General features: G+C 38.8%; 1 protein-coding gene across 1 annotated transcript in view; it reads left to right on the top strand.

The window, feature by feature from the left end:
- Window positions 1-4,196: 4,196 nt before the first annotated feature.
- Window positions 4,197-17,828, top strand: part of LOC136877357 (irregular chiasm C-roughest protein) — a 361,637-nt gene continuing 348,005 nt past the window's right edge. The window contains exon 1 of the mRNA XM_067151330.2: window positions 4,197-4,292. Within this exon, the coding sequence (XP_067007431.1) occupies window positions 4,234-4,292 (59 nt within the window). The 5' untranslated portion in view covers window positions 4,197-4,233. The remainder of the gene's footprint in view (window positions 4,293-17,828) is intronic.

Here is a 17,828-nt window from a genome sequence, read left to right as displayed (position 1 = left end):
CGGATGTTGATGCAGTAACTTACTGAAGCGAGTAATAAGTAGTGTACCCCCACGACAGTTTGCATAAACATTAGGGGTTCGGCCCATTAGAACTCCTAGAATTTATGTTACTCCCGCTACATTACGTTAGAGCGGGCTAGTCGACATTTCCTACTAAAAAAATTATTTAGTAACAAAATTAAACTCTGTGCCCTAGGATAACTGAAGCTCGCAGTAGTCTTCAATCACGATAGTGGAAGTTATGAGCAAGGAAAGAGCTTGAGCATATGGTTTATTTGTGGTGATAGACTGACACACTACGCACAGCAGTCAAGTCTTTCAAAAAAGGTTACAGTTTATATTTCATGTCAGTAATTTAGCCTAAATTCTCACTCAATTAAAATATCATAGCGCACTGTGTCAAGACTTATTTTGGGGCACTGTGAAGTAAGTCGTGAACGTCTTCACGGTGATGCAAATTTGTAGTTATATATAGGCTGCCACTTTTCTTCGAAAGTTAGTTCGTAAAAGACGATCGTACCCATTTCTCGGAACGGTTACATGTAAATTTTTTGGAAGTGTAGTGTTTCTTTTATCTTCCGTAATACATCTATCTGGAGCAATGTCGTAAAGTTGCAATCTATTAACAACTTGCTGGCAGATGGAAGTCATCGGTGTAAACAGCTCCTCCACACTATTTACGACCTAACTTTTATGACTACTCTTAAAATATTTCTCCGTAACTTCCCAGTTCAATTCCCTTTGGGGTACTATTTCGATTTTCACGCTACACGCGTTGGTCTTGATCCACCTACAACCAAAGTAAATCATCTCTCTTTTTTTTCAGTGTTTGTTTACGTTAAGATCTAAGAGCAACAGAGTTATCAACTACATACCCTTACTTGATCTAAAAAACACTCGAGGTAAATAGTCTCCCTTCTCCAGTATTTCACTCACAAGGATGTCCTAGTGTGGATCACATCGACTTTGTCGAGCATTCCCGAGGAGAATCTACATTACAAAATCAATATGCATTTTGAAAATCTCTCTCATTGAATATAATTTTCCAGATTCTACAGTTTAGGTTTTCAAGCACCTTATAACCCGCCATATAAGTCAGCGGTCAGAGAAGAATTCTCGTAGCTTAGTTGCCAAGACTATTTTAATTACTTCTCCGTGTGTCCTTTTATTGATAATTAATTGCATTTTAATGTTTAATCATGACATCGCTTTCGCATTATAAGATATTTTAAGCAAATGGAGAGAAGGGAAAGAAGGGAAAAACAGAAAGAGGAAAATGAAGATTCGATAGCGACTCGGACCCTTTAACCTTACATTTCAGATCCCCAGTTATTTACGTTGAAAGCTAAACGCAATATGGTTATCACATGCATCCCCTTGCTGGTTATGTACACTACATCGTCTACAAAGAAAAATACAAGTCCAAAACGCTTACTTTCGAGAAAAGGAACCTCCAATATTTATATCTTCACAAAGGAATGGTTATACATATTTTGACCAATATTTATTTAAGGTCATGTTGTTAAATGTTCCTACTTGCAGTGAGTTATGTACAAACTCGGGTTTGTTCAAATTTCATAATATTCCTTCTGACTTAATATGTCTCTCCTGACACTAGACATTTAATGTCTTCCACTTGAATATCTTCGGAAAAGAACGTCATCTTTTGACAAGAAAATAGTTTATTTTAAATTGAAAACCCCATGTTTTTTCTCTCATGGATGGTATCAGGAGTGGGGTGAAGGTGCGCGCATTCTTTAATGACGACCTACTGCGAAAAAGTTGCGAGAAGAGATGTGGGAGTGGAAGTAAGGTATAATTATGGCATCTTCCTTCGAACCTTCGCATTAATCTCACATGCCAGTAAGATCTTACTGTATCATAAATCAGCACTTCAAGTATTACATACACCCTCAAACATCTATACAACAAGCGGGCTTTGTTGAAGGCAAAGGAACACGGGAGGAGATTTTCAACATGAGACAAATTATTGAAAAAGAGCAAGATTTTGCGTCCACGTGTTCATTTGCTTCTTAGACTACAACGAAGCCTTCAACTGTGTTGTCTGGACCAAGCTGTGACAACTACTTTATGGAATAGGTGTGCCATCACACATGTTATCACTGCTGATAAGCTTATATGATAATCACACTGCCCCTGTGAGAATTGATGGTCACACCACGTCTGAGTTCTTCAGAGTGTCCAAGGGCGTCATACAGGGCTGTATTCTCTCTCCACTCCTTTACAACATTTATGGCGAATATGTCATGAGGAAAGCTCTCGATAGCTGGACTAGAGGCATTTAAATTGGTGGAAGAAGAATCAATAATCTCCGCTTTGCTGATGACACTACTCTATTTGTCAGCAATAAAGTTGAACTCGTAAAGACTTGCTCGCAAGGGTAAAGCACACAAGTCGTGCATATAGACCGGAGATCAACCTAGGCAAGTCCAAACTTATGATAACCGATCCAGAAGAACAGGTCCAGCTCACAGGTTGTATAAGGGAACTGGAGATTGTTAAGTACTATGTCTCTCTTAGTTCAAAGATCTCTCTTGACAGGAAGCTCTGATGACGAGATAAGGAGTCGGATCAATCTAGGACGAGTTGCCATGAATAAGCTAAACAGGATCTGGCCGAATAGGGCAATTACGAAGAGCACAAAGGTACGTCTAGTCTTCAACTATACATGTGAGAGGTTCAAGACTAGTGACTAAGCTCGTATTTACTCCTTTGAAATGTGGTGCGTCGGGCTGAGTGGCTCAGACGGTTGAGGCGCCGGCCTTCTGACCCCAACTTGGCAGGTTCGAAACTGGCTCAGTCCGGTGATATTTGAAGGTGCTCAAATACGTTAGTCTCCTGTCGGTAGATTTACTGGCACGTAAAAGAACTCCTGCGGGACTAAATTCCTGCACCTCGCCGTCTCCGAAAACCGTAAGAGTAGTTAGCGGAACGTAAAAGTCACAACATTAAACATTATTATAGATGTGGTGTTGGCGCAGAACGCTACGTGTGTTCTGGACAGAAAGAAGAACAAATTCGCCCATCATTACGAAGCTCAACAGCTCCAGAAGACTTTCTTCTCGCATCAACCAGAGGATCCTTCAGTTTATGAGCCATGTTGTTAGAAGATATGGTGAGAACCTGAAAAAAATGATGATGCAAGGAAAATTCGAAGATAAAAGGCCACGTGGAAGGACATCCAGCAGATGGTTATATCAATTAAAATAGATCAGTGCCACTTTTTCCATTACGTGGCCTATCCTATTGCCAGATTTGAATCCAATACGTTTTTTAAACTCTTGGGACATTTGAAATCCTTGGTGTATTCAACTAACTCCTGTAGGCTTGCCTATGTCGAATATTTGAGGGAGCGTATCCAAAATTAATTTTACCAAATACGAAAAACTTCAGGACCTTTCAATAGAGTACGGCAACTCATGGAACGAAGAGTTATAGGATACATCGAAACAGGAGATAACTTCAGGCAATTTTTGTAAATGTATATTAGTTCTAAAATTGTTAAATGTAGTAAATGTACCATTAACAATTAGCCCATTTAACTGCCTACTGAAGGATTTTCGGACCCAATTTCATATGAGCTTCTTGTAATTTTCAATTGACAGGAATATATCCCTAAATCTATGAATACTAATTTAGATGTACCCTGTAACATACCGTATACTGTATATTTATGTTTATTGACACTTGTTTCCTTAATTAAGCAAATAACTTGTTTAACATGGAAGGACTCAGGATGAAAAGCCTACCATCCGACTATATATTTACATGCATTTAAAATGTAAAGAAATGATTTTACTCACAATTAAAACTTACAGCCAGATAGGTCTGCTTATGATTTACAGCGGTCATTTAACTCAGCATAAAATATAGCTTCAAAATAACTATTGTACGTTAATTTACTGTTTAATTGGTAATACATATATCAGTAGTATACGCACATTTTCCCTTACGATATCACCATAATTAGTAAAACAGCAAAACAATAACGTGAAATCGTATATTAAAAGGATTATTGATGAGTTGTACTAGAAGTTCTTAACGTTTAATCTCGGACATTGTGTTTCTTTCTAAGTAATGTTCACTATTTAGTAAGTTGGGTAAAATTATAATTCCATATTATAGTCATTCTTCTTTTAATAATAACATCGTATTTTTATCTTCTTTCAGGTGGAGAAGATCATCAATCGATGTACGCTGCAAACAAACAGAATGAGATGGAAGAACCGACACAGTTTTGCCCACATCTCTTCTGACACCCCTATAACAAGGTCTGTTTATTCTATCTCTTGCCAAAAGGTTACATGTGTGATTTTTTTCCTCTCCTATATGGTTTATCACAAATGCTTGTTCTCCTGGGTAAGCTGATACTGAGTTCCACAAAACACATAATGAAATTCGAATCAGGCTAACGATATGATAGCTTAGCATCTACGTTTCTTTAACCTTGTTCCTCAACAGAAACGAATATATGCCATCTCCTGTTTACTAGCCCGTATTGTAAATTAATGGTATTAGAGCATTTCTCTCTTTTCTTCTGTGCCAATGAACTAAAATATTGGCCATCAATACTCTTTTTTAAGGATTAGTTCAAATCCTTTTGCCGATGATCTTCGAAAAGTTCCTTTTCAAGATTATCAACTACAACACCATGACGTTCCCTTCAACGGGTTTCTCCTTTATTTCGGCTTAGATAATGATACACAAAAATATCTAATATCAGTTGTCAAGGATGATGAGGATTAATATTTATATTCTATATATGCGTCTACCTTAGCCATCTCGTAAATAATCTATATCTATAAAATCAAAAATAAGTCTGTTTGTGAGCCGATGACCAAGATGTTAGGCCCCTTTAAACAACAAGGAGCATGAAGGTTCTTTTGTTCGTTGTACAAATCTACACGACTCCACTGATCAGTACTAAAATTTGCACCAAGGCTCATAAAAATAATAAAATAAAATAAAAATAATTAAATTGGTCAGGTAGAAGGGTTTATGTGTTGACGCCATTTGTATAGCAAAACTCTTAAAGAGTAGAGTAGATACAGGAAAAGCATGGAACATAGAATACGAGAAATATCTACGATACAATCTAGCAATTTACTCTGGAAAATTAATCCCAATTTCATAAATGAGTATCAAAAGATTGCTTACAGATGGCGGATTTTGCCCTATGATACAACATAGCAATTTACTGTCTAGAATGAGTAATGAGTGATTGCTTTCAGGCGTATATTTTAACTCTATTTATTCCAACCTATACAAACTTCGTATTAGTCGTAGATTGAATTACTGTACTTTCTTCAAACGTACGTACTATAGTTTTGCACTGCCCTACGTTTCTTAACCTAAGTTCTATACATGAGTATCAAATGATTGCTTTTAGGTGGCAAATTTTCTTCTAAGATACAACAGCGGGGCTGAGTGACTCAGACGGTTGAGGCGCTGGTCTTCTGGCCCTAACTTGGCAAGTTCGATCCTGGCTCAATCCGGTAGTATTTGAAGGTGCTCAAATACGTCAGCCTAGTATCAGTAGATTCACTGGCACGTAAAATAACTCCTGTGGAACTAAATTCCGGCACCTCGGCGTCTCCGGGAACCGTAAAAGTAGTTAGGTGGGACGTAAATCAAATAAAATTATTAGTATTATTAAGATACAGATAGTAATTTATTATCTGGAATGAGTACTTAGTGACGTCAAGAAATGGCAATGCGAGTAACATTAATTCCCTCATTCTACAAAAATTTTTCAGGACAGGCTGCTACATATAAATCGATCGATACCATTTTAGATAAAGAATAAGCAGTAAATTAACCTGTATAATTCCTGGACTCATTAGATGCATCAAGAATGCCTTCTCATCTTCTTATCCATAAAATTGGATCACCCATAATTTAACTCCGGAATTGGAATCTGTGATGTCATCAAGGACAATTGATGTAAGTAGTAGGGATACATTTAGAAACTCTGTGTTTCTCTCATGGTAATTTATATGAAGCTTGCTCCAGGATTGGAACTCCAAGGAATTTATACATTTACGTGCCCAACACGTAATTTTGATTATCCTACGGCATTATATTAGTGATTTCACAGTTCCAAAAATGTACAAAATTCATCATCATCATCATCTGTTTACCCTCCAGGTTCGGCTTTTCCCTCGGACTGAGCGAGGGATCCCACCTCTACCGCCTCAAGGGCAGTGTCCTGGAGCTTCAGACTCTGGGTGGGGGATACAACTGGGGAGTATGACCATTACCTCGCCCAGGCGGCCTCACCTGCTATAGTGAACAGGGGCCTAGTAGGGGGAGGGGAAGATTGGAAGGGATAGGCAAGGATGAGGGAAGGAAGCGGCCGTGGCCTTAAGATAGGTACCATCCCGGCATTTGCCTGGAGGTGAAGTGGGAAACCACGGAAAACCACTTCGAGGATGGCTGAGGTGGGAATCGAACCCGCCTCTACTCAGTTGACCTCCCGAGGCTGAGTGGACCCCGTTCCAGCCATCGTACCACTTTTCAAATTTCGTGGCAGAGCCGGGAATCGAACCCGGACCTCCGGGGGTGGCAGCTAATCACGCTAACCACTACACCACAGAGGCGACATGTACAAAATTACGAAACGATATCAATAATTCGCAATAAGTTAAAAAGGATACCAAACTGGAGATGAATAATGTAATTCTACTTCCATTTGTGATATACTATTTTCAAGTGCGTTTTAATATAATACTACATTCTATTGCCACAACAGATCATGCTTAGTATTCCATTACCTAGAAACATTGCAACATTAGCTGCCTCTGTGGATGCGTGGTAGAGTGTCGGCCTCCGGATCCCAAGATAGCGGTAGTCGGATTTTTGAAGGGCGGAAAAAAGTCCATTCGACACTCCATGTCGTACGATGTCGGCATGTAAAAGATCTCTGGTGATACATTTGGTATTTATCCGACAAAATTAATTAAATCTCAGCCATAGACGCCCAAGAGAGATCCTGTTTACTCTGTCTGCCATCTAGCGGACCTAGAGTAAAACGGAACGTCGAAATTGACGAGCAGACAGCCAGATGGCGTCAAATCGAAATGTCTGCAAATGGTACCTGAGGCTATACGATTATTATTATTATTATTATTATTATTATTATTATTATTATTATTATTATTATTATTATTATTATTATTATTATTATTATTATTATTATTATTATTATTATTATTATTGCAACATTGCAACATGAACAACGTGATACATTACGGGTGGAGCCCGCGGGTAACTTCTAGTATGAAGATAAAAAACTGGGAATCCTTCGACCTATCAAGCTAAGCTGGCAAGTATTTAAGAAGCACTCAGCATTCTCCAATGAAACATACCTGCAAATCTGAAGAAAACACGTTTTGGTCAGTTCATTCTCCACGTGCTGACTAAAGGCTGGACACTAAATGAGTTTACGGAAAAGGAAGCAAAGAACAGCTCAAAAAATGTATAGAGATCTCAATGCTGGGTTTGACGGGGATAGATAGGAGGAGGGCTGAAGACTGAAGATCATTCTCAAAGCTTGACATCATCTTGAAACGAATAGCTACCTTGAATGGCAATAGGCCGGCATGTTGCTTGCATGAACGAATTTGGTTCTGGAGCCAAGTTATTGGGACAAACTTACACTGAAACCACCGGACCGATGGGATGAAAACAAACGGTTGATCGTTGTGGTTCACTGGCAGACAACCACTCGAAACCGTTCCACCTGGAGATAACTTAAGGGGAATTTCCTTTTTTTAAGAATTTAAGAGGCCACATCATTCTGGTAGGCTGCTGATAATGATGATGGTGATGATGACGATATAATCTATAAACCTTGCAGATAATCCCTCGAAACGGTGTAGGAATAGCCTAATTTGTGCCGAAAAATGCTCACAGATGTCTCAAAAGTTGGTGGTATCCGAAAAACGTAATATCGAAAGGACTTATTTCCATTTCCTATCGTCCTCGGACGACTGGGTTTGATTCCTGGTATTGGCAGAAATTTGAGGTTAGTAGTTACAAAGGTAGGCCTACATCTAGCTCACCTCCATTGGGGGTGTGCCTGAAAAGAGCTGTACCACCTCGAGAAATGAGGGCACGAGTTCGTCGGACTCCGTGGCTAACTGGCTAGCATCCTGAAGTTTAATCCAAGAGGACCAGGATTCGATTGCCGATCGCTTGAGGGATTTAAACCTTCATACTCAGTCAGTTCATTGCTCGGAGACTGGATGTTTGTATCGTCTTCAAGAGTAGATTTCATACGAAGTAAGGCCCCACCCTCACAGCCACGCAGGGTGTCATCTTGAGAGACCTAAACCAGGCATCTCCGGAGCCTACACTCCATTATTATTAATATTGGGTAACCAGCACAGAAACACAAAATAGTGAACACATCCCTCCCCAGAGAATGGTTGTCAGCCGTAAAACTGGGCTTACTCTATATGTAGCACAGACACCAAGAAAATGGGAAAAAGCGAGCATGTGGAAGAAGAATATAGTTTTTTGGTATTATTATTATTATTATTATTATTATTATTATTATTATTATTATTATTATTATTATTATTGCTAGGGGCTTTACGTCGCACCGACACAGATAGGTCTTATGGCGACGATGGGATAGGAAAGGCCTAGGAGTTGGAAGGAAGCGGCCGTGGCCTTAATTAAGGTACAGCCCCAGCATTTGCCTGGTGTGAAAATGGGAAACCACGGAAAACCATCTTCAGGGCTGCCGATATTGGGATTCGAACCTACTATCTCCCGGATGCAAGCTCACAGCCGCGCGCCTCTACGCGCACGGCCAACTCGCACGGTATTATTATTATTATTATTATTATTATTATTATTATTAGTGAGATTGAATCAAGGTGCAGTAAAGCAAATGCAGTTATCTCGCAGTTGCGATCAACAGTATTCTGTAAGAAGGAAATTACCCCCCGGACGAAACTATCTTTACATCCGTCTGTTTTCAGACCAAATTTGCAGTACAGGAGAGACAGCTGGGTTGACTCATGATATTTTATTCATAAGTTAGAAGTAACGGACATGGAAATAGCGTGAATGATTGCTGGTACAAATAGGTGGGAACAGTGGCAGGAGGGTACTCGGAATAAGGTGATAAGGGCTAAGGAATGAACTCGAAAGATGAAGCTGTACGCATAAACCGGCTTCGGTGGTGGGGTCATGTAAGGCGAATGGAGGAGGATTGGTTACTCAGGAGAATAATGGGCTCTGTTGATGCTTGTTGTTTAAAGGGGCCTAACACCTAGGTCATCGGCCCAATGTACTCTCTTATGGAGGGTAAGAGAAGCAGAGGGAGACCAAGACGACTATGGTTAGACTCAGTTTCTAACGATTTACAGATAAGAGGTATTGAACTCAACACGGTCACAGAACTAGCTACAAATAGAGGATTGTAAGGACCACGTGCCAATTTCAAGTCAGTTCTTCATACTTTGTTGTTTTCTCTTCCGCTCCTTCCAATATTCTTTCATCCTTTCACTATGTGGTTTCCTTCTGTCCTCGGACCACTTCGCACCAGGCTTCTTCTTCAATCTTCCTTGGAATCCTTCCATACTTACTACCCTCTTTCTAAAAATTTCTCTGTCCATAATTTCTTCTTCTCTTATGTTATTTCTTCCTAATTCTTTCTTTACTTCTTGAATCCAACTAGTTGTTGCCTTTTTGTCCCAAAGGTACTTGAAAATCATTTTTGTTAATCTGGAATCATCCATTCCGTAAATATGTCCGAAAAATTGCAATCTCCTTTTTCTTATGGTTTCTGTTATGTTTTCTATGTTCCTGTATATTTCATCATTAGATATGATTTTCCATACTTCTGTTGTTTTCACAGGGCCTAAGATTTTTCTTATGATTCTCCTTTCTAGTATCTCAAGTTTATCTAATCTATAGTTTAGTACCAGGCATTCACTTGCATATAAGCATTCCGGTTCCACCACTGTATAGTAGTGCCTTATTTGAAGATTTTTAGATATACTTTTTGTTACAAAAATTATTTGTGATACCATATGCTCTTTCCATCTTGTGTACCATTCTTTTACTGCATACTTGTCTAAACAATTTTCTTGAATTATTTATCCCAGATATTTGAATTTCGTTACTCTTTCACTGGAAAATTATTATTATTATTATTATTATTATTATTATTATTATTATTATTATTATTATTATTATTTCTTGGGACAGGTCCCAGTTCAATATGGAAATTGTAGCAGTATGTAGCAGTAGCGCATACTGTTTGGTAAATTTATCGAAATATTAAACTGTAAAACATGGGTCAGTGCACGGATAACATTTTCTGCAAATAATTATTGTCCCTTGCTTGTGGTATAAATGGAAGGGCAGGTCGCGGCTAGTTGTTGCATGCAGGTTATAATAACAGACTAAAAATAACCACTTTGTTGCAGTCTGGTCGTTGTTGGGCTGCATGAATAATGTAGGTGAGCTGGCCTCATGAGAGCGGTAGACAAAGACAGGGGACAGCACAACTAACAGAGGCGGTAAAGAGAAAGAGATTACAAACGAAAAACTGCAATCTTAGCTACAGAACTTCGTGTCTCGTTACCGAATGTTCTCAGTGCGAACCAGCCGAGCGTTGGAAGTAACGTGCTTTTTGGGGCATTGAGGTGGTCCAATCGCGTGTAATAATAATAATAATAATAATAATAATAATAATAATAATAATAATAATAATAATAATAATAATAATAATAATAATTTATTTAACTTCCTTTCAATTGCTATTGATTTAAAGACACTGTTTCCCTATGAAAATTTTGTCGCGCAAAGGCTCCTTATTCTGGTTGCTTTTAATGGAGTATGGCCTCCGGAGTGGCCTGGTGCAGGTCTTTCTAGTTGACTCCCATGGACAACCTGCGCGCCTAAACGGGGGGGGGCTCAATCTACAATAGGACAGAACACCCACCCAGACCCACAGTCAAAGGGAATAACCAATGAATGTTATAAACTCCGACCTGGCCGCGAATCGAACTCGGAGCCCTTTGTATCAAAGGTCGACGTGCTAACAACTTAGCTATGGAGACGGAATTTACTGTGATGAAAGCCAACGATATGGTATGGTCGTATTTTAGTACCATCCTGTCGCCGGAATCGAACCCGATATCTTGGGAACAAAGTGACAATTAGCTAACTGCATAATAGCAGTAGAAATCCGGAAAAGTCGATATTCTATGCGCGGAAGAAAGGATGAAGTTAGTTACTTATTATATTTCACCTATGTTAATCATGCACTTGAACATCTTGTAGAAATAAGAGTTTTACAGTATTCTTGTTTGTAGATAAACCTGATGGAGGCTTTCTCTGCACGCTATACATAGCGCGGCAGAAATTACGTTCTACTGTCTAACCAGTAATATTCTAAACGCTTCTTGGCTTTAAAAATTAAAATTTTGTACTAAGGAGTCGTTAGGAACACACTTCCCCATCGTTGTTTTAACATGCAAAGTAATACAATTTACAGTCAGGAATAACAAGTAAACTCGTCTGTAATTTTACATCCCAACAATATGTTGGTGTTGGCAACACATTTTCCGAGACTGTGCGCTTCTTGATATGGAACTCTTGAAAATAAATCCCTTCTGTCGTTGTAGTACCAACTATCTCTTCAAATAAACAAAAATTACCCCGATAATAAGTCCATAACAGATTACGTCGAAAAGTAATCCCTTCACTTCCACCTCATAGATTGTTGAAATTCCATGCACTTGTAATTAGCTCTTTAATAGGGAAATACTTGAACGTTTTCCATTACCGGGACGTTGGCGTCTGTGGTAAAACTCTTCAGAGCAACATGAGAACTTAACAAAGCTGATCTTAGCGATGCAGTCATACCTTTTGTGTTGTTGTTATTCTTTTGTCCCAAATTCGCATGTTTGATCCTGCCTCAAGTGAGTTGCATTTTTAAATGTGACAACTCCGAATCGTTGGTTTCTGGTCCTTTAGAGGACTCCCAGTGGACACAATTCCGACAACCAGACACCTCTTAAGAATCCACTGTAATTCGAAACGTCGTTAAACAATAATATCTTAAATCTATTATTATTATCATTATTATTATTATTATTATTATTATTATTATTATTATTATTATTATTATTATTATTATATTCTCAGTAACAACACGAAGTATACCAGGGACTGTCCTGTAGAAATCGTAATTTCGGGAACCTTAAATACTACCATTGTTGAATGAATCCGTTATAGCAGCACCGTTAATAATAATAATAATAATAATAATAATAATAATAATAATAATAATAATAATAATAATAATAATAATAATGTTGTAGTAATTGTTGTTCTTGATTGAGTCATAAGTCAATAGACTGGTTTGGTGCATCTTTCCATGCCACCCTATCCTGTGCTAACCTTTTCATTTCTAACTTATACATCCTACATGTGCCTTTGCTGGCAAGATGTAGTGTTTACAGTGCACTATGTCTTCTGGTATAGGCTAGAGCAATTTTGTTACTTTCATTGATCTGTCTCAGCTTTATCCTTGGCTTTGACAAAATGAAAGTGACTGAGGTATGAGTGATGCTAGTAATGCCATTCCTTCTGCAGCCAGTCCCTGCTATGAATGGTGTGAAAATATTGCTCATAGGGTCGGTTGGTGCATGCATTTTAGTGGGCTTGGCAGACTGATATGTAATAGCAACTTCTGGCTCGGTGAGGAAAGGAACGGGAAACTACCTCACTCCTCATTTCCCCAGTACGCCTCTTCAGTGATGCCCAGGCCATCTATGACAGCTGATGGCGGAGCTGTTGAGGATCCAACCAGCCTTCGAGCTGAGGACTCAACATACATACATACATACATACTTCCTACATCTGCTCTAATCTGCTTGTCATATTCATACCTTGGTCTACCCCTACCCTTCTTACCGCCTACACTTCCCTCAAAAACCAAATGAACAAGTCCTGGGTGTCTTTAGATGAGCCCTATCATTCTACCTCTTCTTTTCGTCAAATTTATCCAAATCGATCTCCTCTCACCAGTTCGATTCTGTATCACTTCATTCATGTTTCGATCTACCCATCTCACCTTCAGCATTCTCCTCAAACACCACATTTCAAAAGCTTCTATTCTCTTTCTTTCTGAGCTAGTTACCGTCCATGTTTCACTTCCATACAATGTCAAGCTCCGGATGAAAGTCTTCAAAAACATCTTTTTAATTCCTATATCAATGTTCGAAGTGAGCAAATTTATTTTCTTAAGAAAGACCTTCCTTGCTTGTGCTGGTCTGCATTTCATGTCCTCCTTACTTCCGCCATCGTTAGTTAATTTACTAACCAAATACCCAACATCTATCGACTTCCTTTAAGACGTCATTCCCTAATCTAATATTTACTTCATTACCTGACTTCGTTCGACTGGGCTACGTTACTTTTGTTTTGAACTTATTAATTTTCATATTGTACTCCCTTCTCCAGAACTCTGTCATTACCATTCAGCACTTTCTTCAGATCTTCTGCAGACTCAGATAAAATAATATCAATATCAGGGTTTTGATTTCCTCTCCTCGGATTGTATTTCCCTTTCCAAATTCCTATTTGATTTCCTTTACCATCTCTTCTATATAAACATTGAAAAGAAGGGGGATAAACTGCAGCACCGAATCACGTCTTTCTGGATTGCTGCTTCTCTTTTTTAAAGCCCTCGATTCTTATCAATGCAGACTGACTTTTGTACAGATCTTGTATAATTTGTATAATTCTTCTTTCTCGGTATCTGAGCCCGACCACCTTCAGAATCTGGAATAGCTTGGTCCAGTCAACATTATCGAATGCCTTTTCTAGATCTACGAACGCCATGTACGTGTGTTTGTCCTTCTTAATTTGGTCTTCTTAAATTTTTGATCATATATATTTGCTGGTGATAAGTGTACCGGCTGGTACACCTCTACGCCACACATTTGAATTTCCGCCTTGAAGTACTCCTTTACAGGAGAAACTCTGAACTTTAACAACTGTATCAACTCATAAGTTTTCTCAGAAGATGTCACTACCGTAAATTTTGTGATTACGAAGTTGTCAGTACTGTGTGGAGTTCAACTTGTTTTGTTTCCTATTGATCAAGAAGTGTGGACATTCTCTGATAGACGTCTCTACAAAAAACTATGACCATGCACCCTGGTGCGAAGTGGAAGAACTTTATTTGAAGAAATTTTGTATTCATAAGTTTGTTCTTTACTAAATTTCATTCTTTCATTTGTGGGTTGGCAATATAAATCTTTTCTTTCCGCCAGTTTTGAAGTTAGCCAATCAATTATTTCTGTAATTAATTTTTGACCAATCGTGTCTTTCTTCTTCAATTTTGATGTGTAACTTTTAGCCAGCCAATAAACGACTGTGGGTGTGTCTTAATTATTCATGAAAGGTCTCGAATCTTCCCCGAGAGTATAAATGCTGATTTTCCTGTCTCTCCGCCACTCGAACTACATCTAGCATTGTGTATGAAAGTGTAGCAGGAGGCGGGAAGCGCCTCTTTCATCCGGCAGCAGTTCTTCAACAAGGTAATGGCCACTTAACCATCTTTATTTCTTGCCAGCTCAGCAGTTTAACCCTCGGGGAAGGTCCGAAACCTTTTTATTATGTAACCTATCTCTTAAACATGTAAAAATTTTGTAAAACTTCACAGATCTTTAACTGTAAATCAGGAATAGAGAGTGCTTTACCCTCTCGAGCTCCTCTTCCTTTTGATTCGAGGTGACTACGTTTTCGTAACTGTTTTTCTACTCTACCTTAATGTGTTAAATTTATTCTGTATACGAGTCACCTACATAGTTTGGGAATAGCCCCTGTTTCATCGGCCTCGCGCCTCTTAGGTTTTTTTTTAGAAGTTTCTTGTAGTAGTGCAAATTCTCGCCTCAATTCATTTTGCATTTTGGGCCATTAACTTAACCTGTAATTTTTCTACTAAGGCCCAGTAGGTTGGGTACAAGATACCCCCGTTTCATTTGATGTAAGCTATGCCTTGATGGCAATTTTATGTAGAAGTCTGGTGGCCTTTGATAGGCTTGAAAAATTGAGAGCGGGTCAGCTCTTTCTTGTATTTGGATATGTGCCTCTAGGAGGCCTGACAGTGCTAGCTTGGAGCAAGTGCTCCATGAAATAAGGGAATTTCTGCCCTTTGGTAATATGTGGTTGTGAGCTGAGAGCTCAGGAATTGTAAAACATGGGGCATAAGGCCCAGAATTGTTCTGAATCTTGGCTTTCCTAGTCTTTCCACCTGATTATTGATTTTGTTGACTTGTTGTTAAAGTTTCAAATTCTATGTGAAAATTGTTAAGTTGCCATTTTCAAAATATAACCTCTGTTAAAATTTTAATTAATTTCTTGGATTGTAGTTAGACCCATTCCAGCCCGCACCTTCTTTCACCTCGGCATTCCACGGGTAACCCCGTAATAATGAGAAATACACCATTTGATTAATCATAGAGAAAAATCACGTAGCCTCAAGTCACTCAAGCGTGTTGGGCAATCGTTACTCTCATGACGTCAAAACGTTACGGAATTCCAGTCCGAAGTGTGGAGGAGCTCCAGCTTGTTACCAGACAAACGAAAGCGAAAAATCGGATGGTTTTCCAGCTCGGTTAACACAGATTCTTGAAACATCTCTGAGTAAGCTGCTGAAGTAGCAGTTCCTTCAAAAGAGTAAGGGCCTGTTAGTCTCACCTCTGACAAAAATACCTGGCGCATTGAGCTCTTCTTTCAGTGAAAGCTGAGGTTTAACGTCAGGCTAATAAACGCAATTGTGACGGTAAACATGTCAATTCAGCTTAAAAGTTGCCTCATCTGTTCATAGGACTGACCGCCAAAATGTTAGAGCTGCTGCTTTAAGTATTTTAAATGCCTCACAGAACTCAAGATGGTCAATGTTATCTTGCAGATTGTGATATGAAGTACTGATGGATTTTGTGACTCTGAGACATGAACAAGGCTCTTTGATCAAAGAACTCCCATCTCATCATACTCCAGAGAAATTATTAATTCATTTATGGTAGTTTCAGAGGCCGTAAGTTAGTTTTTCCCCTTTAGATGCTCTGAATCTTGCACTTGACGACTCCAAATTCCATACAAATGTATTTTCAAAACGATTCATTAAATGGAACAAAATTTATCGTTACTAATTTGAGTTTCACTTATTGAAACTCATATTTATGATATTTGATTTTCCCAAATAGAAATCTGACACCATTTTTTTTATGTCATCCGCTCCTTGATATATTTTACAACGCAATGTATTCAACTACCAAAACTGAAAGCAATGATGCAGTGATTTTTTAAAATCCATTTAAACTATGGACCATGTTTAGCTTATTCTTTTCTTCTTCCTGTCTCGTCCCCTGCAAAACTTCGTGTTTTGATTTCTGGCCTTCCTCTGACGTTCTGTCAGGTTCTGTTACTTTTTCTAGAACTCCGTGTGCGTGCTGATGATCTTTCTGAATGTGTCTTTTTTTCAGCATACATTCGGTGCTTGGACCTAGTTCAGATATATCTGTATTTACTTCTTTCGATGATGATGATGATGTTATTGGCTTTACGTTCCACTAACTACTTTTACGGTTTTCGGAGACGCCGAGATGCCGGAATTTAGTCCTGTAGCAGTTCTTTTCCATGCCGGTAAATTTACCGACACGAGGCTGACGTATTTGAGCACCTTTAAATACCACCGAACTGAACCAGGATCGAACCTGCCAAGTTGGGGTCAGGAGGCCAGTGCCTCAACCGTCTGACCCACTCATCCCGGCTTTACTTCTTTCATCCAGGTCGTGGTTCTCTTGCATTTCTTAGTATGATCCCAGATTCTCTTAGCTAAGCTATTGTTACTCGTAAGATGGATGAGTCCAGCAAACTTCAGACGTCTTCTTTCTTATTTCATCGGTCAGTTCATTAATCTGTGAATCTACAATTCTTCCTTTACTTCCAGATGTCGCGAGTCTTTCTACAGCCTAATATTCTTAGAATATTCCCCTCTATCTTTCTCATCTTCTCAGCATCTATTTTCCTGCTACACGTTATACATTCATACTTGTACATATTCAGATATATTATACATTTTGGGATAAAAATGACTTTTTTAAATGATTATGTCGATAATATCGTAAAATGTATATCGTCGCTGCGCCTGCGAAAGCCGCTATGTGATAATATCTTTGGAGAAATACTGACCCGCAGCACATATATCATGAAGAGCGAGAATTACTTGACAACAGTTGCGCAATATTCAACTTTAGATGACAGAACCTGACCGGTCAAAGTTCTAAGCTAAAATCTCTCACACATTGGTGTTTGTAGGCGCAGTATTATAGGCATGAAAATATTATCCTGACAGCTCCTCTGTGGTCTGAAGCCACACCGGTTTTCATCCACCTTACCCTCAGCCATTGATCGCACCCTCCCTTCCAAAATTCCAGCGAATACCTTGCCTGGTATAGTCTACTGATCAACGAAATACATCGATATTTGTTGCACTCCTTCCTCTCGTCTTGCTTATAGATAGGTGCAATTAGTGATTTCGTAATGGTTTTATTTTACAGTAGAATGATCTATATAGTAAAATAATTTGGTCATTAATGGGTTCTTAGATGCTTGAAGTGACCAATTGTAGATCTGCAAGCTCTGCCATAACGCTGCCAAATTTCCTTGTTTTGTTGTTTGTTTGTTTTCTGATGTTGTCATCGTCGTCGAACCTGATGGTCATTTCTTCTCTAATTTCTCCGATAATATTACAGTAGTAATAAATA

Source organism: Anabrus simplex, chromosome 7 (genome assembly GCF_040414725.1).
Source record: "Anabrus simplex isolate iqAnaSimp1 chromosome 7, ASM4041472v1, whole genome shotgun sequence".
NCBI lineage: Eukaryota > Metazoa > Arthropoda > Insecta > Orthoptera > Tettigoniidae > Anabrus > Anabrus simplex.
This window is presented reverse-complemented; position numbering and strand designations above follow the sequence as displayed.